We start from the raw sequence: 27,206 nt of genomic DNA, 5'->3' as shown, positions 1-27,206 counted from the left end.
TCATCGCCAGATTCCCAGATATCTTTATCATGGCTAACCAGAGTATGTTTTTTTTCCTCCTGTATCAATTGTTCCGATGGCAGCTATTTAACGAATTTCAGCCGTCGAAATTGCGTTCGGGATGCTGCCGATGCAGGGCGCCGCTGCCTTCGAGACAAGTAACAACATTCGCCAACCGCTTATTGCGGCACGGGAAGCATGGTATTGAAGATGACAATACTGGCGCTAGAGCGGCTTTTTGTGGTGTCTACCGACGCCTCGAGACATCTCATAAGTAATGTGGTCTTGCTGGTGGTTACCGCGATTGCGGCTCTCTTCATGTTCGGTATTTTCGTCATCGGAATTATCGTTATTGCCAGTATTTTGTTGGCTGTAATGGTACTCATCGCCTTGAAGAGCCTGAGCCCCGCCATCGGGATGACAATCCTCGTCGGTCTCACAATCGCTGCCGTGTCCGTCACCGCCACCATGCGCGGGATTTATATCCACCGCCAGTCACGGTACGTACACCAGCGCCTAGGCAACCGCTTCGAGATAAAGCATCTAATTGGGGTTGTTCTGCTTTCCAGACGATAATCATTTTACTGTGACGATAGACAAGACCCGAGAGATAGCTCGCGTGTCTCAGCCCGATGGCGGCTACCTTCGCTGGTGATGTGACGACAATGAGCTTAGTTTTTCCGGCTCCCATTCCGCAGAATAATAACGATTCACTGCCCTATTGAGACTCCGGAAATATCACACCCCGGATTGGCCCCGTGATCATACCACTCGTGTCTTGCTATTTCCTCTCGGCTTCAAAGAATCGGAGACCACGTTCACTCCCTGACCCCATCGCCTCACCGACGCAGCGCCGGACTTTGACCTGGATGTTCCATAGGGGCAGATGCAACCGAGGGGGGCAGGGGATGGGGCCAGACAACACCAGGGCGGTTCAGTCACATGGCGGCCGAAGTCATCCCTGCTTAGCTCCTACACTGCTCCCTCTACCTTTGCTACTTGAGTGATTTGTATGTTGTATGTCCGGCTCATCTATGTCAGACTCTGCAAGGAGTAGCTACATGCCGTCCCTTCACGAAACCAAGGTATAACCGACAATATCAGTACCTTCCCCACGTAGAACGAGGGCCGGATGGTTGCGTAGTGACATTTTGACATAGCTACCTTGGAAGATAACATTCCTACATTACCAACGGATTAGAAAAGGCAATCCTTCCCTCCCACGAGCAATAAATGTTGAGCTACTAGTCTTGAAGGGGGGTATAGTTATGTTGCGGCGATGAAGTCAACTGGCGGGTGTTTAGGAAGCTGTACGGCTGCTAGACTAGATAGACCACTGCACCAACCCATACACCCACCCCCCCTTCATTGCCTAATACTCGTATAGACTTCTTACTTGCTCGAGTATATTGAGACCACTAACAATAACGGATGGCAGATGACTTCACTCAATAGGTACCCTACTCGCCTTCCACTCAGGATAGGAGTCCGGGTGATCAAAGCTTTAGGAGGAATGGCCTCCAGAATGCACAAGAAGATGACTATATATGCTTTGTTCAGGCACAACTTGTAAGTGTCGGTTTCATGTTGAATGTATATATCACCTACATTAAACCAAACTGAAACACGCTCCCTTCCATAGTTAGATAAGAGAGTTTAGGGAAGAACAACAAGACTGGGCTCAGGCGTGATTGAAGATACAAGAAACATGATTCCGACTATTGCTATTGACCTACAACATGCACTCTCGTCTGACCTTCTCGGGATGTCATCACGGGGCTCTGACCATACGCCTCTGGTTGTTAAAAGGCCGGGCTTCCGCTTGTTTTTTTTTTTTTCAGCATCCGGCCAACCACCAACACTATATATATACCTATAACTATATATCTCTGATATGTAAAAAAGTGAACGTCCTTGAATTTCGGCCCCAAAAGTCCCAAAGCTTGCGTTGATCGAAAGCTCTCGCAAAGCCCTATCTAGCCACACCACGTGCACCGACGCGCAATCCGCAGCGCGGCCGCAGTAGGCGTGGAAAGAAGGGCGATCCGGGACACGCAGTGGCCCTGGAAATCTCTATCGCCCACGCACGGACCCACGAGCTACCCGACCCACCCACAGTTACCCAGACGACCACGCCCCCCTGAACCCCTGAGTGGAGGCGGGATGGCCGGCCCTACTGCCCCAGTCCAAAGGGGAAGAAGTGGGCTAGAGCAGTCCCGACACTTGCCCCCCACCCCGCCCCTCTCACCCCCACCCTCCGACATAGAGGTTATCAAGAAGATGGTTGACGAGCTGGTGGGACTAGCAGACCCCGAGAAGAAAGGGACAGCCAGAGGCATGGGACAGGACCTGCTAGCAGCCGTCCGGAAGGTGCACAACGCGTCTCAGTCACAGACTGGAAACATCTCGCTTGCCAACCTCCGCAAGGTGGTGGCCGAGGAAATGAAGGCAGCCGTCAACGGAACCGGAGCCCAGGACAGAGGATCCTGGGCCGCAGTGGCCGCTCATGGAGCTGCCCCCTCTCAGCCGCAGCCTAACACGCCGACAAAGATAGTGCCGACCCGCATAAACAAGGAGATTCTAGTCAGAGGCAGAGGAATGCCGGCCGATCTCGCCAAACGCACCCCGCAAGAAACCATCCAGGCCATCAACCGGGTGTCTATCAAGAAGGGAGCAGTTGCGGCCCGAAGGCTCCCCAGCGGCGATACAATCGTCACATTCCAGAACGCAGGCGCGAGAGATTGGCACTCGATGAACACCAACTGGATCAAGGAGGCTTTCGGAGAGCAGGCCGAGGAGAGCAAGAGAACCTTTGCAGTCCTGCTAAAGGGCGTGTGGAAGAAGGACCTGCAGGGGGTCACCGAGGAGGAATTCGGGAAACAAACAGGCCTCCACACAGTCGATAAAGTGAAGTTCAGAGTGCCGAGACACAGGGAGGCGACCCGGGCAACAGTGCTGGTTGCTTTAACCTCCCAGGAGGAAGCACGCAAGGCGTGCGACGAGGGAGTGATCTGGAAGGCTCAACTACTGGACTGCGAGCCTTACTGGGCTGCCCTCAGCCCAACACAGTGCTACAAGTGCTGGAAGTGGGGACACACACAACATCATTGCAAGGCTACCCCATTGTGCCCGCGCTGCGGGACGAAAGCCCATGGAGAGGGCGGCAGGGACGGCGAGAACCAGTGCCCTACTCACAAAAACGAAATTCCGCTCCGATGCCCGGCCTGCGGAGGAAGGCATCCGGCGTGGTCAGGAGAGTGCCCGGAGAAGTCGAGGACCCTCGCCAAGGCCAAGGAGGCCTACCAGTACCGGCCACGGACTTATGAGACCGCAGCGGCGAACTCTGCCAGCACGGCCCCTACGAGCGCTCCCGCGTTTAACTTCGAGGGCGAGGAGAGGGGCGACGACAGCTATCAGGTGGTAGGCAGGAAGAGGTTGAGAGGAAGACCGACGAATGCGGCTGCGGCCCAACGTCAGGCTCTCTTAGACCCCCAGCAGACCAGGATCAACTTCGAGGCTCCGAGGGTGCAGTTCGCAAACCCGGTAGTCAACGGTGTCTACACCGTCGCTCCGCCGCCCCGGGCGCCCGAACCGGCTACCGGACCAACGCCTGCCGTCGCCGCCAACCCTGCGGTCACTGCTACTCCGAACCAACGCGACCCCGAGGGGGACACTACGATGGACTCGATCACCGTCGCAGGCGATGAAAATTAAAATTTTACTCTGGAACACCGAAGGAATCAAGCAAACACTGGAAGTGTTGCTGGAAGAGGCCAAATACGACCTCTTGGCTGTGCAAGAACCGTGGATTAATAAGGCGACGGAGTCTACATACTGCCCCCGGAGCAGCAGATACCACCTGGTACACAAACTCGAGGGGCGGGCAGCGATATATGTAAGCAAAAGATTTGAAATCAGGCAGTGGGACTCCGAAGCCACGGAGAATTGGTGCCGCGTGTGGTTCCCGGAGGCGGACCTCGGAAGGGAAGACCCCGGATTCGAGCTTTGGTCCATATACAACCCTCCCGGCGGCGAGAACGTACCGAGAGCCCTGCAAGGGCGGCCAAGGCCAAGCCACCCGGTGGTTCTGGCAGGTGACTTCAACTTGAAGCACCCACTGTGGGACGATTTCGGGCGCTACGACAGGGAGTCTGAAGACCTACTGCAGCTGGGTCTCCTGTGGGACCTCACCATCAGGACCCCAAGGGGAGCAACAACACGAGCCCCTCAGGGGCGACAGCGGGGCCGTCCGTCAACTATAGACCACTTCTGGGCCTCGGGAAACCTCCAGACAACATACTACGGGGAGGAGTGTCGCGGAAAGTCAGACCACTACCCACAGGTGCTCGAGATCGAGGGGAGGCTGGGGCTGAAGCCAACCCAGCCGGACGGCTGGGCCTGGAACAAGATGGACAGAGAGAGGGTGAAGGCTGAAGCAGCGTTGCTATGCAAGGCCATGGGGCTCACGGACCCGGGACCGGACGGACTACCGGCCAGGACCCGGACAGTCGAGGGTCTTGACAAAGCTTTCGATAGCCTGGTTGAGTGGCTCACCTGGGTCGCGGGGGAAAGCACTCCACGGAAGAAGGCGAGCTGCGGCTACAGCTCTCCCTGGTGGACTGTGGAGGTGCAGCAGGCCGCCCGGGAGGCCAGGAGAGCCGAGAGGTTGGCGAAGGAGACTAGGGCAGAGTACTGTTGGGAGGAGCTCGGCGAAAGGCTCAAGGACCTTGCCAGAACAACGCGCGAAGCACGGACGAGGGCTTGGAGAAACAGCCTACAGGAAGCAAGCGAGGCAAAGAAGCCCGATCAGATGTGGAGCTTGGAAAGATGGGCTAGGCTGCGGAGCTTTTTGCCGCCAGAACCACCGAGGCTGCCGGAATTTAAGGACTCTTCCGGACAGGTAACGGCCAAAACGCACGACCAGAAGGCCAGCGCGCTGGCCGAGAGGTTCTTCCCGGACCCACCGGCCAACCTGACGGACGTGGAAGACCCAGCCTTTTTGGGCAGCTGGAACCCGGGCTTCGACGTTGTACAAGCAGTGACGCCGACCGAGATCACGGAAGCGATAGGAAGAGCAAGCCCCTGGAAGGCGCCAGGCGAGGATTTGCTCCCGATGGGCCTTCTGAAGGCGTGCGGAGCACCGTTAGCTGAAGTGCTGGCCCTTCTGGCGACAAGGTGTCTGGAGCTAGGATGGTTCCCGAACCGTTTCAAGAGGGCGAAGACTGTAGTACTACCGAAACCAGGAAAGGCTCCGCCGGTGTATCAGACCCCGGGGGGATACAGGCCCATTGCTCTGCTGCCAACCCTAGGGAAGGTAATAGAGTCAGTGGTCGCCAGGAAGGTCACTCAAACTGCAGAAGTCAACGGCCTCTTACCAGATGAACAAATGGGGAACAGAGCACACCGCTCCACAGAGCTGGCTGTCCGGCTAGTAGTAGCCCAGGTCCAGGAGGCGTGGAGACAGAAGGGTGCGGCGTCCCTATTGCAACTGGACATTTCAGGAGCCTTTGACACGGTCAACCACACCCGACTGCTAGCAACTTTGCGAGAAGTGGGCTACCCGAGGTGGCTGGTCCTCTGGACGAGAGACTGGTTGACTGGTCGAGAGGCCACCCTTCTTTTCGACGGCAAGACGGCGGCACCGACGGCAATTCGGGCAGGGGTCCCCCAAGGCTCACCCCTTTCCCCTGTTCTCTTCATCCTCTATATTTCCTCATTATACAAGCAGCTAAAAGACGAGCACCCTCACTTGGCTATAACGGGGTTTGCGGATGACACCAACCTCCTGGTGTTTGGTCGAAACCCCGAGGCCAACGTCCGGCAACTGGAGGCGGCGTGGGAAACATGCATGCGATGGGCGGACAGTCGGGGGATGAAGTTTGCCCCGGAAAAGAGCGAACTGATCCATTTCAACAAGGGACGACGGCAGTGGACAAACCAGCTGGAACTCACTAACCCAGGGGGAGGCACCAGCCCCGTCAGACCGAAGGAGTCTGCCAGGTTCCTGGGAGTCTGGCTGGACCGGAAGCTCAACTGGAAAGCCCACCTTGCGGCGGTGGAGAAGAAGCTGAGGACCCAGAGCTATGCCCTGTCGAGGCTAGCGGCATCGACGTGGGGACTGGGTCTAGCCAAAGCGCGAGAAGTGTACACAAAGTGCATCCGGTCAGCGCTGGCCTATGGCGCATCGTCGTTCCACATTCCCACGGATGTGGGAGGCGAACCGGTGAAGAAAGGCATCACCAAGGCCCTCGGGAAGGCCCAGAACAAGAGCCTGAGGATTGTGGCGGGAGCCTTTAAGTCTACCCCCATCCGTAACCTCGAGACAGAGACGTGGGTACCACCGTTGGACTTATACCTAAACAAACGGCTTGCAGATTTCGAAAACCGACTCCAACAACCCGATCTGGACGACGGCCAAGGCGGCAAAAAGACGGCGGGGAGCGTTATCCTTACCGCCTGCCGCAAGATACAGCAGAGACTCAGCTCGAGGAGGGGCAACAGGGGCCGACCGCGAACCTTGAGACCTCAAGGGCCCACGGCGGTAGAGAGAGCCGCGAGCACGATCATGCGCTGGACGGGGGGAACCATAGACACGGACAAGGCAGTAGAAGAGGCCTGGAGAGCGAGGTGGTTAAAGAAACGGGACGGCAGAGCAATCACCAGGCCGGCGGACGACTTTGACCATCAGCGGGAGACGCTATTCCGGAACGAAACCCTAAGGAGGCATGACGGTCTCAGCAAGGCGAAAAGCTCACTGCTCATTCAAATCCGGACGGGAGCAATAGGCTTACGGGACTACTTGTTTACACGGGAAGTCCCGGAGGTTCTGACGCCTGCCTGCGAATGTGGCGAGGGACGAGAGACTGCCGAACACCTGGTAGTGTGGTGTTTGGCCCCACCGTTGACTCGAAGATGGGAGAGAACTGGAATTCGGACACGACGGGACTTTTACTCAGTTCTACACGGTATCAATCCCACGACTGCACGGCTTGCGAGGAGGATCCTCGACTGGCTGATGGACTCGGGGAGGCTGCCGATGTACAGCTTGGCCAGGAGGCTCGAGCTGGAAACGGCGGCCTGAAGCGCCCCCGTTCGGAGGCCAGGAGGCCTCCTCTCTTTGTATACGTAGACTCACCAGAACGCATCGTTCCTTGATTGTTGGTAGGGGTTTTTCACCCGGCCCGGGAGGGCACGGTTTTCCTGTACACTAAATAGCAGAGGGTCCGGCACGCCCTAGGGCATAGCGGAGTATGAATAATAATAATATATATCTCTGATAAACATGAACCCCAGAGCCCGGATCTCGGGCTGGAAGTCTAACACCACATAGTGACACGGCCACATTGTGAACCGTTCATTATTCACTGCCAAATTTGTGGCCATTGTTCCGAGCCCAAGCCTATGGCTGGTACCTACCCAAGCCTAAAATGGATTTCTTGCTCTCCCCCAGCGTTTGCATCTTCATCTTTCTCGCTTTCGGCATCTTACGCAACCCATTTACCGTCAACATCGCCCAACAACTTTTCTTCAAAATTGCGTCATTTACCGCCGGCGCCTACCAACTTCTTCGCAGAACCGGCACCGCTATACTTAGGATAGTTGGAGTCGCCTTGGGAGGTATCCAACCCTACGGCGGACCTGCCGTTGAATGGGCGGCGGAGTTCTGCCAACAGTCGATCGTGGCGCTCGTCACTCTCGTAGTGGGTGCCTTCGACTTTATCATCGAGCAAGTGGTCCCGATCATCGAACGAATCATCGAACAAGTGGTCCCGATCATCGACAAAGTCCTCGACAAAGTCCTCGACGTTTTGTCCCACTGCGTCGAGTCCGCGTTCCAGAGCCCGGTCGTCCTCGCCATCTGCGGCGCCGTCTTCCTCCTTTACCAGTGGTTGAAGACGCAAAGACCGCGTTAAGTCAAAAGCCACCTACCTATGTACGTGTATCGGCATCCCGGGAGCCATTCTGGAAAACTATCTAATCACCCTTGTGTGTCCTTCTAGACCACGGCCACCACGACCATGTCTCCTTAGACAGTGGCCACCCAACTGTCGCGATGGAAACGACTCCCTGGGCATCTCATGTCCTCCATCGCGATGGAGTCGGCGTGTCGGCAGCAAGGCCACTGTGGCAAGAACGGGCAAACCTTCCTGATGGCACTTTCTTATCAATTCATGCCCGACCAAAACATTCACCTCTCACCTTTCCCGTCAACATGTCGGAATAACAGTGTCCCGTGCCGTGTCCCGTGTCGTGTCCCTCGATCGTACCAAGTGTGTCTTGCTATTAAATGCTCGTAGTCTTTTAGAACTCGCTGGCGCAACAACGGCCTTCGGCTCTAATGTTTACACGAGAATAGAAACGACCGTGTGTGCCGAGGGACCTGGGCCAGGTCGCAGCGGCCCAGTCATAACGTGGCCGACACCATGCCTTGACCCCCGCAGTTGCTGCTTCTTGAGTGACTTCAAGGTTGTCCATGACTAACACTACAGACACTCTAGGTAGGTAGCTACGAAGGAACATCATCAACAACATGACAGATGGGGGGCTAATAATTGCCCAGCGACACCTCGACTTCAAGTCACGTTACATACAGCATCGGCGCAGCAACCACACGTCACCGGCGACGATCCGAAGTGATAACATCGCTCTACGCCGAGCGACGAATGTTGAGCTGGGTAGCATCAAGGAACATGTTGAAGTCGGTTAGCGGGTGCCCAGAAGACGGTGCAATCGCATCGACCGGCCGGCGGGAGGTCAGAGCTGCAGACAATCGACCTCGATGTTATCTAATCCACTCATACGGAGGTGCTTGGCAGTCTGGCATTACTTGAATGCTTCGATTGGAAGATGATATACACATCAATGATAGTAACGTGGACGGCCTGACAAGTCACTCATTCTCATCCACTTCATCCCTCTTACTCGCCTCCCATCTTTCCTTTTATCTTCGCTATCTCCTTCACCACCCGACATCCGTGAACAATTTTCACTCGCTTGACCTAGTGTAGGAAAATTACGGACAACGAAGGACAACGGATGATTCCGCGTCTCTCTCTCGAGCAAGGCGTTTCTTCGCCCGCAACTCCAACGTGATGGCATCCTCCAGACCCGCATTCGGATCGTACCGAAACCCAGGGTAGTAGCGCGGACAGTTGAGACTCCAAACCACGTTCCCGCTCACCTGATACGACAGGCCCCGCAGGTACAGGTCCAACTTGGGCGAAACCGGTTTGTGCTCGTTCCTAAACCGCGCACAGAGCTCAAGGAATCGTGCCTCGTACCGGTTCGAGGCCGCTGCCACGAGCCGCTTCGCAACGGCCGCGCTGACCCCCCGCCACTGCATGTACAGCCACACGGCGTTGATGGGCTTGGGGGCGCCGGGTTTGGATTGCGTGTCCGCCCATTCGCGATCGAACGAGAAGTAGTCGTTGGCTAGGGCAAAGGAGGCGTAGCACGGCTGGGTAATGTGCGCGAGCAGGGCGTCCTCCCCCGCGGTAAAAGTCACGCCCAGGCCGAACAACATGAGGGCTTCGCCGAACCTGTCGTTCTGGATTAGCCTCGGGTTCGGGATTGTGGCGCGGGTAGGGTAGTGCGGGGGCAGCGGGAGGCTTACGCTCCGCCTGTGTCGATGCTGCGAAATTCGATGTACTCTTCCAGGTTCGCAAAGTCCTTAGCCTTGTCTCGGAGCGTCCTTGAGAGCATGGCCTTCCAGACGGCCATGACCCTTGCGGCACCTGCTTTGTCGATGTCGGACAACAAGGACACGATCTTGGCCTGCATCTGTTTCCTGCCGGCCTTGATGTTGGGCCTGGTTGTTTCTAGTTCTCCGAGTCCAAACTTGTCCCGTTGAGTTGACTAGCGTGGGCGGTTAGGGTCATGTTGATGATGAGGAGAAAAAAGGGAAGGGAAAAGGACAAGACAGAGGGAAAAAAACAAGAAGCAGAAAAAGAATAAAAAAGAAAAGGAGAAGAAAAAAAGAAGAAGGGAACGTAAAAGAACATGAGAAAGAGAAATAACCAAGACACCATCCAAACAGCACTTACGCTCTCCTCGCCCAACCCCTCAACCACACTATCATGCAGAAACGAATCTGCCACACCAAGTCCAGTCAGCGCGCCATGCATTACACCGCCAACGACCCGTGAAGACCACCACAACCCTACCCCCCACCCCCAAAACAGTCACCACGACAAAAGTAACCAGAAACGAACCAACCAACCAACCAACCAACCAACCAACCAACCAACCAACCAACCAACCAACCAACCAACCAACCAACCAACCAACCAACCAACAAACCCAAAAAATAAAATAACAAACACCCAAATAAATAAACACCACCTACATACACTCAACAACATACCCCACCACCCCCAGCCTCTCCACCCTGCACAACGGAAACAGCAACGCCACAAAATTCCCATTCACCGGGTTGCACGCGCCGAACTCGGCCGGGGGGCCGGGGCCGATCAGGCGGGCCCAGTCGTGGCGTGCGGCATGACAGCCGGCGTTGGCGAGGGTTTCGTGGCGGTGGCGGGCGAGGGGGAATGTGGGTGATTGGGTGGGGGAGGGGGGTTGGCAGAAGCCGTGGGTGTTGTAGTGGGCGAGGGAGAGGGGTTCGGCGGTGGGTGAGGTGGGTGAGGTGGTGGGTGGGTTGGCGTCGTTGGGGTTGTTGTTGTCGTCGTCGTGGGGGCTGGTTATTATGGGGTGGGGGGCGATGATGGTCATGGTGGTGGTGGACCGCAGGTAGGGGGGTGTGATTGGTTGTGACCGAGGGCTTGCTTGTTGGTTTGCGGCTTTGTAAATGTGAAGTGGTGATTCTGACATGTCCTGATGCGTAGTGTTAGACCTGTCTATTATTTATATTGAGCAGTCCTAGTTGTTCCCCCTTTCTCATCCCCAACCCCTGGCCGCGCGGGGACACGTATTATCCACCGTTGCAGATGATACGCCCCCCGTGCTCAATCCTCCCCTTCAGGACAATATCCCGTCAACCCCCTGAATGATGACCGACGTTCCCCGGGTGAGCCGATGCGGCTGGGGTCGAACCAACTGCATGATTCGGTACCACTGCACAAGGCTGGGGTTAATTTGAAGTGGAGTATCCTGAGCCGATATGGTATGCCCCTCGCCTCGGTCAGCCAACAACTTTGATGGTACAGACGGAGGGTTTCGATGCTCGCGCCATGGGCCCACTCGAGTGATACAGGCAGACATGCAACGTGGAGTTACCTCGACAGCAGGGGGATGGAAACTGCAAGGACACACCGCGACATCCAGGGGTAGATGAGAAGGCAAGGCTGGTCAGGCCACTTCGCAAAAGCTCAACATGGAACAGCAAAAGGAAAAGAAAAATGGCATGATTGTATTCGGCTTTCAGACTCTAACTTTGAACTCCTCAGCTGCCGTCTACATCCCCCTCAACCCTTCACGGCGCTCACCAACCGGCTCTTCAACCGCGCCAACACCACCCCCAGCCCGGTGGCCTGGGCTTCGTCGGCGGCGACAAACCGGCGGACGACGATATTAAAGAGACCGCCAAACGCTAGAGCAATAGCCGTCGACGTGAAGATAATCACGTTGTACGGCATGCTGAAGTCGGGGGTCGGCAGGCTGCACAGCAGCGAGGTGGTGCGGAGGGTGTAGGCGGCAAAGCGGCCGTCCTTCGGTGGCGGATCCAGGATGGTGATGACGGCGGCGGCGACGTCAAAGCCGCGGTTCGCGTCCGGCGGGTATTCGGTGTAGCGCAAGATGGACTTCTCAAAGTCGTAGGTCAGGAACACGGTCGACGCGGGTGGCACCCGCATGCGCACCTCGAGCTGGGTGCCGCGGGCGCGGTCGAGCGCTGGGCGGTAGTAGACCTGCTGGACCAGAGACTTGTTCGCGTGGGGCTGGCCTGCGATTCGGGTTTCCATGGTGTGCAGGAAGATGCGCATGAACCAGGGGAGGGACTCCATGTAGATGAACTCGACCTCGGTGTCGGGGCTCGGGTTCCGCAGGATGGTCTGCACCCCGCCGCGCTCCTGGCCGTGGCCCGTGAAACTGCGTTCAGCGTAGAGGAGCGGGGTTTCGGGCGTGGCGAGGTCGGTCGTGGTGGTTGAGGAAGCGCCGTCGTCGGGACGGGGGAGCATCATCTCCAGTTCGGTGTCGGGGGAGATATGGAAGCAGCGAGAGGCGTCGTCCGAGTTCTTCTTTTCGTAGACGTCCTTCGAGACATAGACGCTCCGGGAGTGGGGGACTTGGAGGCAGACCGGCGGAATGGCAGGGTCTGCAAGCGGGCAGGTGCCTTTGACCGTCTTCCCGAAGATCTGGGAGAGCGTCCATTCCTGGGGGGTGTGATCCACAGGGAAGCATGTGTCGTGCGAGTTGTAAGGTTTCGAGGTATCACACGGTAGTTGGTCGCCCGGCGGAGACCTGGGGATGGGATTGCCTGTAGCATGTCAATAAACCGACGGTATGGTCGAAGGGGACGTGACTCACCCCTGGGTCGCTTGGACCGATCAATATCGAGGACCATATCGATGGTTTGTTCGATCTGAAGGACGCACTCGCCGCTCTCAGGGCAGATCGGGCGGATGTCAATAGCCATGCTCTGCCACGACGCATCAAACAGTTTGTGTCCATCCAGCAGCGTCGCGATCCCGGCCTTTCCTTTGCACGGCAGGAGCTTCAAGAAAGGGGTCAGGTTCTCGGTGCAGACCACCTCGTGTGGCAGCACGCCGTAAAGAAGATGCATGTTGTTGTCGGTCGAGTGGTCGCCTTCGGGCTGGAACGACATTACGGGCCGCGTCGTCCGGGTGCCGTCGATGAAGTTGAGGGAGGCACAGAACAAGCCCGACAGGGCGTTGGTCAGGGTCAGCCATTTGCGGTCGGCTCTGTTTTCGGCCTGTCAGCAAGACACAAGGAAGGGTGAGAGCAACTCAAGGTATCCTACTCTTCGTCAGTCTCGGTCTCGAGCCACGCCCACAACTCAACGCCGGTCCCGCCCTCGCGCGCACCGTCCCACGGCCTGGCGCCCCATGTCTCCGAATCCCACCTCCCCAGGCTGAATCTCAGATGTAGCTCGCGTGTGCCGGCATGTTGTAGAATCTGACCAAGCGAGCGCGGGAAGAAACGGAAGTTGCCCTTTTCGAACTCGGAAAGGGTGGTGTTGGAGCGGAAGTTGAAGCTGGCGAGGAGCGCTGAAAGAGGCAGCGGCCGTAGATTCAGTTGCTCGTGGTAATCGACGGCGGAGGATGCCGAAGAAGGAATCACAAGAAAAGAAAGCAACGAAAGCCAAATGAACGACAGGAATTGGCGCATCTTTCCCCCTCAACGCGGTGTTGCCATTGGCGCATGAAACCGCGAGAGCAAGGAGAGTTGGGAAGATGGAAAAGGAAGACAAACCGGAGTCTTGGCTGACTGTCGTGTTCGAGATTGGCCTGGTGTTTCGCGACCAAGGAGCAGCGCAGCCTGCAGGGGTTGGCCGCAGCCGCAAGGGTAATCCGCGCCACGGGCCCCGCTTCCCCGGTGCCGCGATTTGCAGCCTTGCAGCGCGGCTGGAAATTCAACCCCCAAAATATCATCTCCAAATTCCATCATCAAGACTCCAAACACCTTGTTGGCCATCGTCTCCAGCACTTGATATTTCACTCCGAGAAACATACACTAGAGAATCCGACACAGCACAACACGTTTCGTCCCGCATTATGGCTGCTGAACAACGAAAGCTGCTCGGTACGTTCCAATCCCAGTCCCTCCCCATGTTATTCCCACCACCGAATGCAACGGCGAGTCCAATGATGAATTGCTAACCCTTCACAGAGCAGCTCATGGGCGGGGGCATGGCGTCGCGCAGCGCCCAACTCCCACTGACCGACCCCAAAGTGTGCCGGTCGTACCTGGTCGGCACCTGCCCACACGACCTCTTCACCAACACCAAAGCCGACCTGGGCGCGTGCCCGCGCGTGCACTCGGAGGCGCTCAAGGCCGAGTACGAGGGGCTACCGGAGGCCGAAAAGAAAAAATACGGGTTCGAGTACGACTACATGCGCGACCTGCAGAGCCGGATCGAATCCTGCAACCGCAACATCGACACACTACAACGGCGGCTGGAGAAGACGCCCGACGAGGTACGCCAGACCAACGCGCTGCTCAAGTCCATCTCGGACCTGGGCTCGACCGTGGCCAACGGGCTGCTCGAGGTCGAGATCCTGGCCGAGACGGGCGAGGTGGCGCGCGCCTACGACGAGTACTACAAGGTGCGCCACGCGCAGACGGCCAAGGCCGAGCGCGAGAAGGAGCTCAAGGCGCTGTCCGAGACCTCGGGCCCGTCGGGCCACCAGAAGCTGCAGGTGTGCGACGTGTGCGGCGCCTACCTGAGCCGCCTCGACAACGACCGCCGCCTGGCCGACCACTTCTTCGGCAAGATGCACTTGGGTTTCGCCCAGATGCGCAAGGCGTACGACGCGTTCCCCAAGGAGATGCGCGGGAGGCAGCGCGCGCCGATGCCGATGGGTGGCGGGGATGAGGAGATGGGTGGTGTGCCGACTGGTCCCGGGGGAGGGTATGGTGACGGTTGGAAGGGGCCGAGGGGCCCGAGGAGTGGTGGGTTCCGTCCGCGCGGGCCGCGGCGGGGGTGGTAGGTGGGAGGTGTATACAGCATTGAGCTTCGCATTGGCTGGCGTTTGGCGTTGTTTAATGGGATTAAAATGGCAAGATATCACGGTCGGGATAGGGCTTGTTGGGTTCGAGCCAAATATGCTTAGTTAGCTTGTCGAGCTATGTACAATTTCCATAGGATCACCAAGGCACAATTCAGCTCGTTTTTTGTATCTAAAGGTGCAGGAGTCGGGGCATTTCCCGGCCGTGCCATGTATCATCGGCCTCGGCATTCGTAGGCTTTGGGACGCCCGCCGTCAACAAGTCAATTATCACTTTCCCGGTAACAATCTGGTACTGCTGTTCGCTGTCCATGCGATTTTCCTGTCTAATGGGTTTGTTGCCACTGCTGGCACAGCCCGCACGGCAACCGCTTAGGCAGGTAGGTGCTCAAGAAATTCACCGCTCCGTTCCCACTCACGCCTCCCTCCGCGTAACTGTTCTCCACCACTCTTACCACGACTCCTAGGATGGGTTATCGAGCGTGGCAGCCACCTCCTCATCCCACTTGCCGATAGGTGATGAGACGGGATAGTCAATGACATCGGGTTTCGCGACCCACGCGGTGTCGACCTTCTTAGGGGGTGCCGCGCTTGATGACGGCAAGGCAGGGAAGTCCTCCTTCTTCAAGTCCGCCTTCTTGAGCGGAGGTGGTGCCGGCGCAGGCCCCTCCTGCCGACGACCCTGGTCGCGATTAAACTCGCCCTCGCGCTCGTCAAACAGCGCCCGGCCACCTCCCCTCCCGCCTCTTCCTCTACCACCCCGTCCCCTACCACCCCCACCCCTCCCCCTCAGCCCAAACCCATCATACTCCCCGCCCTCATCCACCGGCGCCTGACCCGCAAACCGGCTCCCTCCCAACCCGCCACCACCACCACCCGCCCTCACCCCCCTCACCCCCCCATGCGCCCCCTTAAACGCCCTCCCCTCCCCCTCCCTCTCCCTCTCCTCCTTCCCCGCATCCCACCCCCCTTCCTTCATCCCCATCGCCTTCAACTTCCTTTCCCTATTCCTCGCCCGCTCATCCTCCAACTTCTTGCGCTCCTCCTCGGCCACGCAACGCCGGGCCGCGTCCTCCGCCTTACGGCGGCGCGCCTCTTCCATCCCCCGCGCGTAGGCGACCGCGTGCTCCGACTCGTCGCGCTGCGCCTCCTCGAAGCGCCGCGTCTTCTCGGCGGCCAGCAGCCGCATCTTTTCCATGCGCGCGGCGAGCTCGGTGTCGGTGAGTTTGGTGCGGGGGTTGGCGCCCGAGTTGAGGCGCGCGTGGGATACGGCGGAGGCGGTGTTGTTGCTGCCCGTTGTGGGTGTTGTTGTGGGTTGTGGGGTGCTGGCGGAGCTGGTGGTGTTGGTAACCGTTGGGGTTGGGGTGCTACCGTCGGTTGACGCCGGGGTGGCTGGGCTTTCTTGGGTGGAAGGGGTATCGCTGGTTGCGACACTCGGTGGAGGTTTGGGCGACCTGGCCTTCTTGTGATTTTTGTTGTTATTGTTGTTCTTCGGGGTGGAATTATTGTTGTTCTTCGGGGTAGAATGGGGAGGGTTATTGTCGGGCCTGGGAGCGTGGCGGGATTGTGCTAGGGCCGACTTTGCGGGTTGAGGCGGCCGAGCGGGTGCTGGTTTGACTACCGCAGGCGCCGGTGCTGGTTCGGGCTGCGCTGGAGCATCGCGAGTAGGGACAGGAGTAGGTTCCGGCACATCGATTGTCTCTTCTACTTGTTCCTCGACCGGCTCGATGTCGTCAGAAAACAAGTCGTCGTCGGTGCGGCCGCCAAACTGGTCTTGGTCCATGTTTGCGAATTGGAGAGCGTATGTCGAGTTGTTTGAAGGATGGAGATACCAATGATGGAATATATCAGCAAGCTGAAAGGTTGAGAAGCAGATATGTGAAGCAAGGGATGATGCGAGGTTCGGTTGAGGAGCCTGAATGTGGGGAGAAGTGGCAATCATATGCGATCGCGTTCCATGCTGCTGGCGGGGCAGTTCAGAGGGGGGCAAAGGCTTGGCAGGATTCAAAGCTCCCGGCTGTGCTAACAAAGGTCGCATACCAAACACCCCTCCTCACCTGTCAGCAACTGGCAACCTTCTTTCTCTTCCATTCCGTTTCCGATTGTTTGGCTTGGGTCCTTCATGAATAAACCGGGTTCAACAAAGTCCACTATTTTCGTTTGTTGATTTCATAGAGGACTCGACCCGAGACAAACCCCGCGATGTCCTCGAGATGGAAGCACTGAATGCCATTGTTCGCGATACTCGAGCCCCTCAACCACCACGATTAATTGTTGGCGATCCCTTCTTGGCACGTTTCCGAGTACCAGTAAACAAACGTCGAGAAACGATTGTTTCACCTCACCGGCTTTCTTCAGACATTTGAATGCACGCATTGAGTTGAGTTCATACTCGATTACTATTTGTGAAAATTATCAACATGGGCCTCTCCTCCCAATCCTCCGTGCCCTCTCCCTCCCTTTGTCGCATCAACCAACCCTCAACAACGTTCACCAGCCCTGCTTCTTCCAGTCCTTGATGATAATATCCGCAGCCTGCATCTCGAGTTAGCATACCGAATTCACATCCCGATCTGTTATCATCGACGGGGAAAAGGGACAAAAAAAAAAAACTCACCTTCTCGCCCACCGCATAAGCCGTCGCACTCAAATGCGCCGCCGGCAAAATCGGCATCACACTCATATCCACCACCCTCAACCCCTTCGCCCCATGCACCTTCAACTTCGGTCCCACCACCCCACCCCGACTCTTCGGCAGCATCGCCGCCGTACAGCACGGGTGCATGAACGACAGCGTGCTCTTGGTACGCACATACTGCTCCAGCGCCGCATCATCCCCCGCCACCGCCGCCCCGGGCGCGATCTCCACCGCCCCGCGCGCTTGCATCGTCGGCGTGTCCAGCAGCCCCCGCAGGTACCGCACCTGCGCCAGCTGCACCACCGCGTCGACCGGGTTCGTGCCCGCGCGGTAGTCCAGGATGGGTTGCTCCAGCGGGTTGGTCAGGTCGAGACGCACCGTGCCGCGGCTGAGCGGGTGTAGTAGGAAGGACCACGCCGTGCCGGGCGCCTGGCCGGTTGCCCAGGGTGTTTCGAGGCTGGGCGCGTCGGGGTTGTCGAGCAGGTTGGCGATGGCGAGGAGCTGCGCGTGGTAGCCGGCGACCATGGCCGGGATGGCGGCGACGTCGACGGGGAGGTGGGAGGCCGCGGTGCCGTCGGTGACCATGGCGCGGATTTGCGCGGTGATGGTGGCGTGGTTGGGGGTTACGTGCGGGAGGGACACGAAGATGGCGCTGTTGCCGCCGGCGAGCGTGTAAGGGCCGCGTGCCGGGGCCTCGTCGAAGCCGGCGATGGCGTCGTTCTTGAAGGTCGCGTTGGTGGTCATTTCGGTTGGTAGGGGGAAGAAGTCGTCGTATGGTTGCGTGTAGTTCCAGGTGACCGGCGGGCCCGAGTGGTCCTGCAGGTTGGAGCCGACGCCGGGCAGGTCGAGCGTCAGCGGGATGCCGGCGCTGGCGAGGAAGGCGGCCGGGCCGATGCCGCTGCGCTGCAGCACCGTCGGCGTGTGCAGTGCGCCCGCCGACACGATGACCTCGCCGTCGACGGTGACGTTGAAGAGGTGGCCGTCGGCTAGGGACCGCGCTTCGACGAGCGGCGGGCCGGCGTCGGGGCCGTTCGGGTATACCACCCTGACGACCTGGTGCTGGACCAAGAGGTCATAGTTGGCCCGGGGAAGCACATCGGCGTAGTGGCCGAGCCCGGCGTGCGACCGTCTCGCCGTGACGGGGTGCTGCGAGGTCGGAACCCAGCAGACGCCCTCCTTGTCGCCGCCAGCGCAGTCCTGGGGGGTGCTGATGCCCATCTCCTCCCATACCTGCCTGAGGAGGGGCTGGTCGGCCCATTGGAAAGCAGAGAAGGAGCTGTGAATGGGAGTTGAGCCCCCGTAGGAAGCCACATCCCACGTGTAGCCGTACCGCTGGGTGACGTCTGCGGGTGGCTCGGTGAAGGTCGTGCTCTATCGCACCAGGCGTGTCAGTCCTGGCTACATGGCTCTGCATGGATTTTTTTGTTTTACCTTTTGGAAGAAGGGGAAGATGCCCTGCCAGTTCCACTTGTTCTGGCACTGACTGAACTCCGGACCGGCGGCCTCAGTCCAGGCGTCGTAGTCGTAACGAGACCCGCGGTCAAAGAACATGCCGTTCACCGCACTGCTTCCGCCGACCACCTGGCCGGCTAGGACAGCAGCTTGGTTGCCGCCCATGTCGGGGTTGGACAGGGAGCTGAACACCCAACTCGGGGGCGCATCCGGGTTGCCGGTGATCCAGTCCGTCGGCGGGTCGAAGGTCCCGGGGGCGTAGTGGATATCGCCATATTCGATGACGAGTACATTTTCTGCGGTGGTCAGTTGGCTTGATGGGCCATGTCGTGCCGGACACACTTACTCGCAGGGAAGGCCTCGGTTAGGCGGTCCGCGACGGTGAGACCGCTCGTGCCAGCCCCGACAATGACAATGTCATACTTGTCGCGGAGCTGCGAGATCTGACGCTTCACACGCGAATTTGGGATACTCGCGGCGCTCGTCAGAGCAGCGAGCGACACGAAAGCGGCGCCGAGGAGACCCATTGTGCCGTTCACAGCGAGGCTGAGGATGGTGAGAATCGTCTTCGGGTTGGTGAACCTGACCCGAAGCTGCCGCTTTTAAACCCTCTCACCACGAATGCTTCCCCCTCTCCACCGTCGTTTCCAACACGACCCCCAATCTCCCGCTCCCTGTCCCGGTCGTGAGCAGCCCGGGGCTGCGGGCACGGCGGGGTAACCAGGCGTCAAGGTCGTGTTCCTGCGGGCGAGGGATAGTTGGTGCAACCCAAGCCCGTTCCGGCTCGCGGCTGAGGGGGCTCGAGGGGGTTTACCGGGGTTTGTCGGGGTTGCCGGGGTGCTGGGGGGCCCCTCCTTTCGGTCTCGCCATGTGTTCGGCATGATTCGCCGAGTCCAACTTTGCTGAATTCCCTGTCAGTTTGGAACGAGGAGCGGCATTCTGCCGGTCGCCGAATCCAACCTTGATGCTAGCCCTCTTGCCCTCCCCCTCCCCTGCCAGCTGGGAGCGAAAAAAAAGCCGTCTCTGTTGGTCACGTCGGGATTGCGAGAAAGGCCAATTGAACAAGAAAATATGTGTCATTTGAGGGGAAAATCCTTGCCTGCCTCGGGAGACAAACCCTAGTATGGATATTTCCCCTGCAATCATTCCCTGGCTTGTCCCCTTCGCGGCGCCCTGTGATCAACGCCCCCAGGATTGAGCTCCGCTTGCGAGTCCATGTTTCTGAGCTTGCTCGCATTGCTATCGATGTCGGTGTCGATGATGGTTCCTCTCTCTCGTGACGATTGGCCCACTGTTGCTGCACTTATATCTAGCCTCTTCGAAGCTCGCCCGAAGCGGAATGCGTGCAAGGGCATGGACCCGATAGTTCTCGGTCGGGTCGAGTCAGGGTCGTCCTCCAACGACTGGTGGTGGTATGGCAGGATGTGGTCCATCAGTGGGCTGAAGACTTTGGACAAAAGCGGCTTCAGCGTCGGCATGCACCCGCATATGATGGCTATATTGACCTCGGCGGTGGACCAGTTCGCGATGGTCACCAGATACCATGTCGCGTCTTTGGCGTAGAGCAGCTGGTTCAGCCAGACGGTGCGCACAATGGAAATGATACAGAGACTGACACCCTGTCGTCAGCAGCAGTCGCACGGGCAAGGGACACACCGGCAGTGCGGGTCCCAGGGAAAATGGGCAAGACTTACAACAGTCCCAACGTGAAAACGGCCAAGAGGCCAGCTTTCTGACGCACGGGGATCGTCATGGTCACCACGACGGGAATCGGGATGAGGAAGATCATAAAGTCCGTAATAATGTGCAGATACGTCAGCGCCCACCAGACCTCGAATGGGTGGCAGTAGCCCTGCAGGTCGGAATTCCACATCTTCTCAAGCGGGATGCATATGGTGAGGTACATGCCGAACCCCCAGACGTTGTAGAGGACTACGAAGCCGAGAGTCGCCCATGATACCTTGCGAATGTAGTCGTGGGTCAAGACCCGAAGGTAGAGGAGGAGGATCGAGACCTTGGTGATGCAGAGGGACAGGTTGTAACACATGGTGCCGAAGTAGGACCACTGTTCGTTATGCCGCGCCGTACGTCAGCCATCCCCATCCTTCTCACTTGCACAGCTATCGGGCTCACTGACTTTGCGGTACTCGTTATACATTTCTTTTGGCACGTTCTCGAAATGCCGGCCCAGACCGTTCCTACTTTCTAATTCCCACGTTAGTCGGCCAAGCAGCAGATAGACTAGCCCAGGAGTTTCAAGCTCACGCAAAATGACAAAAACACCGAAGCCAACACCCAAGAGCTAGTAAACGGCCACCGGGGGGCGATTCATTAGCTCCGACTGCCCTTACCCATACCGGACACGACTAGCGATGCGAGGGAGCCCTACCAACGAGACTAGCATGCACCAGTCCTCGCTCTTGACGGAGCGGATCATCTTCGCCCGCACGTAAAAGCGCAGGCCGACGGCCACGATCGAAGCGGTGGTCAGGGCGATGGCGGCGATGAGAATCGAGTGGGACCTCTCGATTTCGTCCGCCGTGGGGGGGATCCCCGTGGCCGGGACTGCCGACGACGATGACATCTGTGGAGCCGCGCGCCGTGCCTGCTATGTGTGGTGTGTGGTTGACATGGACGGGAGCGGAGAACCAGCAGGGGACGACGGGGCGAGGCCTGGCTGGCGGGGGAGAGGAGTAGTGTAGTCGGATTTTTTAGTGAGCGATGCGGTCCTCTCCTCTAAGTCCCCCCCCCTTCTTTATTATTTGTTGTCTTGGGAGAAACAAGAGATCACCGTGTTATAACTATTTGTCAGGGCAAATCAGAGCCGACCCGAGCAGATGGGACAAGATCTCGCGAAAATGTCCCAACCGAGAGGCTTGGTTTCAGCCCGCTTCGACGTGCGCGCAAGAATAGCCATGCGACAGATGCGACAGCGGTGTGTTAAGCCAATCGCTTGGCCCGGAAATGGGTTCTCGGAACCGATTCCTCACCGGTCCTGTCCCGTTCAAGCAAATCGTGGCGTTCAAACGGGCACAGGGGTGTTATTCCCCGGCCGCCACACTACCCCTTTTAAGGTTGTGGTTTCTCGGGGGGCGTCAACCAGCGGGAGAGCCGAGATGGCCAGATGCAGAGCACAATCCACAAGACAAGGTGGGCTTGGGACTTTCGGGAAGATCCCCAATCGTCCCGTTGTTTTGTTTTTCTCATCGAAGACAGAACACTGTTGACTTGTTCATGCGCGTTCAAGCTTTTCAGGCTTGGGGTGCTTGGACACTTGTCAATCCTTTGCCAGTTTAGGAATTTCTATCCAAGCTGCGCCGCTTGAGTACCGCCTGATTGGTTCCGTCACGGTCCGATGCTCCCGGTTGCTCGGACTCGGAGCGGGAATGCGGGAGTCCGCGTGTCTGCTTTTGACAACGCCCAGCCCAGACAATGCCAAACCCCCCGTTCTACATACACGTGAGAGATGCGAAATGAAACGGCAGAGTGCATGAGAAGGAAGGAAGCCGTCGACGCTCCCACAGCGTGCCAAGAAAGCCTCTTTGAATCACCTTCTGGGCGAGGTGAGCCCGGCTAAAACCCCCTATTGTCTTCGAGTTGGACAAAGAGACAACAATGCCTTCTTTGTCTCGAGGCCCATATTAAGCTATGCATAAGACTTATGGATGGACAATTGCCAAGTGGCATTATAATAGCATTGTTCACCACATCCGGTCGAAGGAATGAGATCAAAGTTTGGGTTACCGGAATGGTGGCGACGTCTCTTCGTTTCTATATAAGCAGTCAACCCTCACCTCACGTCCAACCTTCATGCCAAGATCCGTCTATAAACATAATCACCCAACAATATCACATCAAAACAAGATGACTATCTACACTACATCAGTCGCGGCCCTGGCCCTCCTGCTGGGCACCGCGCACGGGCACATGGTAATGACCACCCCCACCCCCTTTAACCTCCACGGCACAGCCAAGCTCCTCCAGGTCGACCCGCTCGGGAAGTTCCCTTTCCCGTGCCAGGGCCTCTTTGACACCGTGGAGACCACCTCCATCGCTGCCGGCAACCTCCAAACGGTCAAAATCAACGGTGGCGCCCAGCACGGCGGCGGGTCGTGCCAATTCAGTCTGACGTACGAGAACCCCCCTCCGGCGGACAAGTCCAAGTGGAAGACCATCTACACCATCATCGGCGGGTGTCCCGTCTCGGCGGCCGGCAACCTACCCGTGACCGGCACCGACGCCGACGGCCGGGCGCAGTCCCTCCAGTGCGGCAACGACAGCGGTGTCGAGTGCATCCGCCAGTTCGACATCCCCTTCCCCAAGGAGCTGCCCAACGGCAACGCCACCTTCGCGTGGACCTGGTTTAACAAGATCGGCAACCGCGAGGTGTACATGAACTGCGCCCCCGTGAGCATCACCGGCGGCGCCGACAACCAGCAGTTCTTCGACGAGCTGCCCCCCATCTTCCTCGCCAACGTGCCAGGAGAGTGCACCACGGGTCAGGGCGTGTTCAACATCCCCAACCCCGGTAGGTTTGGTAGGGTGCTGGAGCAGCCCCTGCCCGGTAACGAAGGGTCGTGTCCCAAGGTGGCCGACGTGCCAACCTTTGAAGGCGGCAGCGGCGGTGGCAGTGGTAACGGTAGCGGCAGCGGCAGCGGGAGCGGAGAGAGCTCGTCCATCATCGCGTCGCCCGTCCCCAGCGCCTCGGCCCCCCCTGTCGCGTCTCCTCCCCCTACTTCCTCTGGTTTCATCACGCAGACGGTTCCCGCCGGTGCGTCTTCTACTTCGGTCGTAGCCCCTCCTGTGCCGAGCGCCACGAACGGCGGTGGCTCCGGTTCTGTGCCGCCTGGTGGCCAACCCTGCTCCCCGAACGGTGCCATTATCTGCTTCAGCCCAACCTCCTTTGGGCTGTGCGCCAACGGCTTGGCCATTCCCCAACAGGTGGCCGCCGGCACTACGTGTAATGAAGGCGTTATCAGCCGTCGGAGTGCCAAGTTTGTCCGGTGGTAAGTATTGTAAATACTAAAATACTGCTGACGGTTTGGATTTGACAGGTAGATTGAAGTAAATACTCGGGAGGAGTACGGCGTCCCAGGATGGATGACATTTAAAATAAATACTTTCGTTTAATAAATTAAAAGTTTGTTGAAACCCTTCTTCTGCTTTGGTTTGATTTAGCCATCGTTCGTGTCCCCTTGTAACCGACTTGTTCGAATTATATGACAATATCTGATTGATAGGTAGTAACGAAGTGCATTCACATTTTTATAACAACATCGGTTCATAACATATGGAATTCAAGAGTTTCAAATCAACATGACTTCTTTCCTTGTAATGAATGACTCGTACGATTCTCTATCGTTCTCAATTTCCCATATGAATAGCGAGATTAACTCAACTTTCCGTTTGTTTTCCTTGTTAGATCTCGGTGTTCTCATTTCTCATCCAGATAGACTCAATCAGTTTGTTAGCCAACAAGCTGACCCAACTCAGCCATTCTTGACTGTTGCCGATGAAAACATGGAAGACGAATCTCCGTCCCAACTCCTCAACCCCGCTCTCTCATTCTCGAAACCATTGGCCCGTTCGTTCCCGCTTCCACCTTCGGGGCCCCATCTTAACTACGCCGGCCCGATTTCCCTCCATGACGATCCCCACCAGGGCAAAAACGTGGTTCCCCAGATCAGCCGGAGTAATATCTTGCTCCGATAAGGCCGTCCCATCAACATCCCCTCATCAACATCCCCTGAACGTCCATACACTCACAACACAACTACTACGTATCAAAATGACTGGAATCGCGTTGCTCGGAGCAGGCATCTTTGCGCGGGAGGGTAAGCCCCATCATGAAATTGAAACCCAACAACCCCTTTTCCCATCCACCCCAAAACCCCCCTCATCTCATGACTCATTCACACTAACCCCCCTCACCAGAACACCTCCCCGCCATCGAAGCCACCCCCCACCTCACCCTCAAAGCCGTCTACTCGCGCTCCCAGCACTCCGCCGAGACCCTGGCCGCCGCCTCCCAAGACCCCTCCTCCGTGGCCATCTACTTCGACAACCCCCCCGTCCCCGGCAAATCGCTCACCGACCTCCTCCAGCGCGCCGACATCGGCGCCGTCGACGTCGCGCTGCCCATCCTGCAGCAGCCGGCGGTGGTCGAGCAGGCGCTGCGCGCGGGCAAGCATGTGCTGTCGGAGAAGCCGGTGGCGGGGGATGTGGCGGGCGCGCAGGCGCTGATTGCGACGTATGAGGGGTTGGGGGCGGGCAGGCCGTTGTGGGGGGTGGCCGAGAATTGGCGGTATATGGAGTCGTTGAGGTATGCGGCGGAGAAGGTGCGCGAGGTGGGGGGGGAGTTGGTTACGTTTAGGTTGCATAAGTATGGGTCGGTGAAGGCGGATAATAAGTATTTTAATACGGCGTGTAAGTGTGGTGGTGGTTTGTTGGTGGGTTTTGATGTGGTGGATGCTGGCTGACTCCTGAGTAGGGCGCAAGACTCCCGAGTATCAGGGAGGTTTCCTCCTGGATGGTGGTGTGCATTTCGTGGCTGGACTGCGGTTTCTTCTGGAGGCGGCCGGTCAGGAGATCAAGCAGCTGGTGGGCTTCAGTGGGCTGCTCGACGAGAAGCTGATCCCCGTGGATACCGTTCAGGCTGTGGCCCTCACGGGGAATCGCAAGAGCGGCACCATCATCATTACGTTCGGCACCGAGTTCAAATCTGGGACGGAAGTCGAGGTCGTGACGACCAAGGGTGCCGTGTCCTGGAACCCCATCGAGGTCAAGACGGTGACGAGCCAGGGTGAGGAGAAGAAGGAGTTCCCTTCCAGCAACGGCGTCACGGAGGAGGTTGCTGCTTTTGGCGAAGCCATCAACGCCCGCCAGATCAACAGTCTCCAAAGTCCTCAGGAAGCGCTCAAGGATCTTGAGATTCTGCAGAGATTGCTCGAGTCAGGGGCTGGCGAGGGCGCAGTAAAGAACATTGGGTTGTAAACAAGGGCTGCGATATCGCGGCACAGCAAGGCACTAGGCTGGCGGGTTGGTTCCATCAAGAATCATCCCTGCGGCGCATTGACTGTGCATAATAAATCAAGCGAAGCAATTTCTTAACTCCACCGTCAGCTCTGAGCGCATCCCATGCAACAACAGCCTATCATTGTCGGAGAGCGCAGCCCTTTCCTGGCGGGTTTTTTTTTCATTTTTGGGCATATCCATCCCCTTTTACCGAGAGCAATGCCATCAGCGATTCAGAACAAGCAAACGTTGAACGCACAACCCAAGCTAGAACCCAAGAATTTGACTTTAAGACTCTTGGGTTCGACGCTCCGCGCCCTCTGCCTCAGCGGGACGCTCTACTTCTTGTTTCTCGGCCTTCTCACGATTCCACTTCTTCAGGACCATGCCATCTATCTTCACGGTGTAACGCTCACCGGGAGCCAAGACGTCAGAGTTGCTGAACAATGGGGATTCCTCCCGAATCAAGTTACCCCTTTTACACTTGAGACTCCAGATAGCATGACACTCCACGCTTGGCACATGCTTCCGCTGGGCATCTACCAGAAGCACCGAGATGAGCTCACCAATGAGCCCGAGGCCCTGCCAAAGGACGTCACGGCCCGCCTATTTTTCAAGTTACTCCGTGACGACCCCGACGCGCTGCTCGTGCTTTACTTCCACGGCGCAGCCGGCACGCTCGCGTCGGGATGGCGGCCACCAAGTTACCGAGCCATGTCCGCTGCCGCCCCTGACAAAATCCACACAGTCGCCATTGACTACCGTGGTTTCGGGTCCAGCAGCGGAGCCCCCTCCGAGCAAGGTTTGCTGACAGACGCCATCACCCTTGCTGAGTGGGCAATGAAGGAAGCTGGGATTCCGCCCTCTCGCATCGTCATATTCGGGCAGTCTTTGGGAACTGCAGTTGGGATATCCCTCGCGGAGCACTACGCTACCGGGTCACATCCCACGCTCTTTTCCGGCCTTGTGCTGGTAGCGCCCTTTGCAGACGTGGAGCTCTTAACAGCTAGCTACCGCATCGCCGGGATCGTGCCTATTCTCGGTCCTCTTGCACCGTTTCCACGACTCCTGGCCTTCTTTAACACCTTCATCCTCAGCAAGTGGCCTAGCAAGGATAGGGTTGCTTCGTTTGTTCGACAGTGTGAAGACATGTCCGGTGGCGACCTCAAGTACCACATTACCATTATCCACGCCCAAGATGACCACGATATTCCATGGTTTCACAGCGACCAGCTGTTTTGGCATGCCGTGAACGCGTCCCGGCCTAATGGCATCGCATTTGAGGATCTGGAGGGGGAGAAGGCGAAGAGCAAGAAGATGCTCGGGTCGGCCGGCTGGGTAGCGGAACATCGCACAAGGAAAGGGGTTATCAGGGAAGAGATCACGAAATGGGGGTTGCACGATAGGATTATGTCGTACCCCATTGTAAGCCTAGCGGTACTGAGGGCGTTTGAGGGGGG

General features: G+C 57.8%; 9 protein-coding genes across 9 annotated transcripts; 4 read left to right on the top strand and 5 right to left on the bottom strand.

Annotated features, from left to right (window-relative positions):
- Positions 1-7,427: 7,427 nt before the first annotated feature.
- Positions 7,428-7,913, top strand: F5144DRAFT_639778 (uncharacterized protein; the record flags this gene model as incomplete). The annotated part of the gene is made up of 1 exon (XM_066792725.1): positions 7,428-7,913. The coding sequence occupies one exon, from the start codon at positions 7,428-7,430 to the stop codon at positions 7,911-7,913; it is 486 nt and encodes a 161-aa protein (XP_066645799.1).
- An 858-nt stretch (positions 7,914-8,771) lies between these two features.
- F5144DRAFT_559750 (isoprenoid synthase domain-containing protein) lies at positions 8,772-10,897 on the bottom strand. Its single transcript, XM_066788166.1, has 4 exons — positions 10,350-10,897; positions 10,044-10,090; positions 9,614-9,855; positions 8,772-9,539 (listed from the first exon to the last, which is right to left on the bottom strand). The coding sequence occupies exons 1-4, from the start codon at positions 10,825-10,827 to the stop codon at positions 9,014-9,016; spliced, it is 1,293 nt and encodes a 430-aa protein (XP_066645798.1). The 5' UTR covers positions 10,828-10,897; the 3' UTR covers positions 8,772-9,013.
- Positions 10,898-11,318: 421 nt separating this feature from the next.
- F5144DRAFT_88684 (GPI transamidase component PIG-T) lies at positions 11,319-13,434 on the bottom strand. The gene is made up of 3 exons (XM_066793522.1): positions 12,935-13,434; positions 12,481-12,875; positions 11,319-12,430 (listed from the first exon to the last, which is right to left on the bottom strand). The coding sequence occupies exons 1-3, from the start codon at positions 13,300-13,302 to the stop codon at positions 11,421-11,423; spliced, it is 1,773 nt and encodes a 590-aa protein (XP_066645797.1). The 5' UTR covers positions 13,303-13,434; the 3' UTR covers positions 11,319-11,420.
- Positions 13,435-13,444: 10 nt separating this feature from the next.
- F5144DRAFT_504397 (uncharacterized protein) lies at positions 13,445-14,798 on the top strand. Its single transcript, XM_066786433.1, has 2 exons — positions 13,445-13,716; positions 13,804-14,798. The coding sequence occupies exons 1-2, from the start codon at positions 13,689-13,691 to the stop codon at positions 14,622-14,624; spliced, it is 849 nt and encodes a 282-aa protein (XP_066645796.1). The 5' UTR covers positions 13,445-13,688; the 3' UTR covers positions 14,625-14,798.
- Positions 14,799-15,105: 307 nt separating this feature from the next.
- Positions 15,106-16,425, bottom strand: F5144DRAFT_544456 (uncharacterized protein; the record flags this gene model as incomplete). The annotated part of the gene is made up of 2 exons (XM_066787298.1): positions 15,106-15,394; positions 15,608-16,425. The coding sequence occupies 2 exons, from the start codon at positions 16,423-16,425 to the stop codon at positions 15,106-15,108; spliced, it is 1,107 nt and encodes a 368-aa protein (XP_066645795.1).
- A 707-nt stretch (positions 16,426-17,132) lies between these two features.
- On the bottom strand, positions 17,133-19,743 carry F5144DRAFT_639764 (uncharacterized protein; the record flags this gene model as incomplete). The annotated part of the gene is made up of 5 exons (XM_066792724.1): positions 19,079-19,743; positions 18,712-19,028; positions 17,863-18,651; positions 17,260-17,781; positions 17,133-17,177 (listed from the first exon to the last, which is right to left on the bottom strand). The coding sequence occupies exons 1-5, from the start codon at positions 19,257-19,259 to the stop codon at positions 17,133-17,135; spliced, it is 1,854 nt and encodes a 617-aa protein (XP_066645794.1). The 5' UTR covers positions 19,260-19,743.
- A 131-nt stretch (positions 19,744-19,874) lies between these two features.
- F5144DRAFT_589758 (uncharacterized protein) lies at positions 19,875-21,316 on the bottom strand (the record flags this gene model as incomplete). The annotated part of the gene is made up of 3 exons (XM_066790086.1): positions 19,875-20,343; positions 20,427-20,797; positions 21,122-21,316. The coding sequence occupies 3 exons, from the start codon at positions 21,314-21,316 to the stop codon at positions 19,875-19,877; spliced, it is 1,035 nt and encodes a 344-aa protein (XP_066645793.1).
- Positions 21,317-22,596: 1,280 nt separating this feature from the next.
- Positions 22,597-23,742, top strand: F5144DRAFT_482972 (uncharacterized protein; the record flags this gene model as incomplete). The annotated part of the gene is made up of 1 exon (XM_066785366.1): positions 22,597-23,742. One exon carries the CDS (start codon positions 22,597-22,599, stop codon positions 23,740-23,742), a length of 1,146 nt encoding a protein of 381 aa, XP_066645792.1.
- Positions 23,743-24,520: 778 nt separating this feature from the next.
- Positions 24,521-27,200, top strand: F5144DRAFT_589756 (uncharacterized protein; the record flags this gene model as incomplete). The annotated part of the gene is made up of 6 exons (XM_066790085.1): positions 24,521-24,566; positions 24,667-25,158; positions 25,223-25,721; positions 25,962-26,775; positions 26,887-27,111; positions 27,177-27,200. 6 exons carry the CDS (start codon positions 24,521-24,523, stop codon positions 27,198-27,200), a joined length of 2,100 nt encoding a protein of 699 aa, XP_066645791.1.
- Positions 27,201-27,206: the final 6 nt, after the last annotated feature.

This window comes from Chaetomium tenue (genome assembly GCF_020726465.1).
Source record: "Chaetomium tenue strain MPI-SDFR-AT-0079 chromosome Unknown F5144scaffold_2, whole genome shotgun sequence".
Taxonomy (NCBI): Eukaryota; Fungi; Ascomycota; class Sordariomycetes; order Sordariales; family Chaetomiaceae; genus Chaetomium; species Chaetomium tenue.
The sequence above is the reverse complement of the archived record's forward strand: the minus strand, read 5'-3'. Positions and strand labels throughout refer to the sequence as shown.

Excerpts from the sequence above, each read along its gene's own strand:
- F5144DRAFT_88684 (XM_066793522.1), bottom strand. The coding sequence starts at position 13,302 with ATGCGCCAATTCCTGTCGTTCATTTGGCTTTCGTTGCTTTCTTTTCTT. Across the intron at positions 12,876-12,934 it reads GAGACCGAGACTGACGAAGA|AGCCGACCGCAAATGGCTGA; the intron begins GTAGGATACCTT and ends GGCCGAAAACAG. Across the intron at positions 12,431-12,480 it reads TCGGTCCAAGCGACCCAGGG|GCAATCCCATCCCCAGGTCT; the intron begins GTGAGTCACGTC and ends GACATGCTACAG.
- F5144DRAFT_504397 (XM_066786433.1), top strand. The coding sequence starts at position 13,689 with ATGGCTGCTGAACAACGAAAGCTGCTCG. Across the intron at positions 13,717-13,803 it reads TGAACAACGAAAGCTGCTCG|AGCAGCTCATGGGCGGGGGC; the intron begins GTACGTTCCAAT and ends AACCCTTCACAG.
- F5144DRAFT_559750 (XM_066788166.1), bottom strand. The coding sequence starts at position 10,827 with ATGTCAGAATCACCACTTCACATTTACAAAGCCGCAAACCAACAAGCA. Across the intron at positions 9,856-10,043 it reads AGGGGTTGGGCGAGGAGAGC|TCAACTCAACGGGACAAGTT; the intron begins GTAAGTGCTGTT and ends CGCCCACGCTAG. Across the intron at positions 9,540-9,613 it reads AGCATCGACACAGGCGGAGC|GTTCGGCGAAGCCCTCATGT; the intron begins GTAAGCCTCCCG and ends CCAGAACGACAG.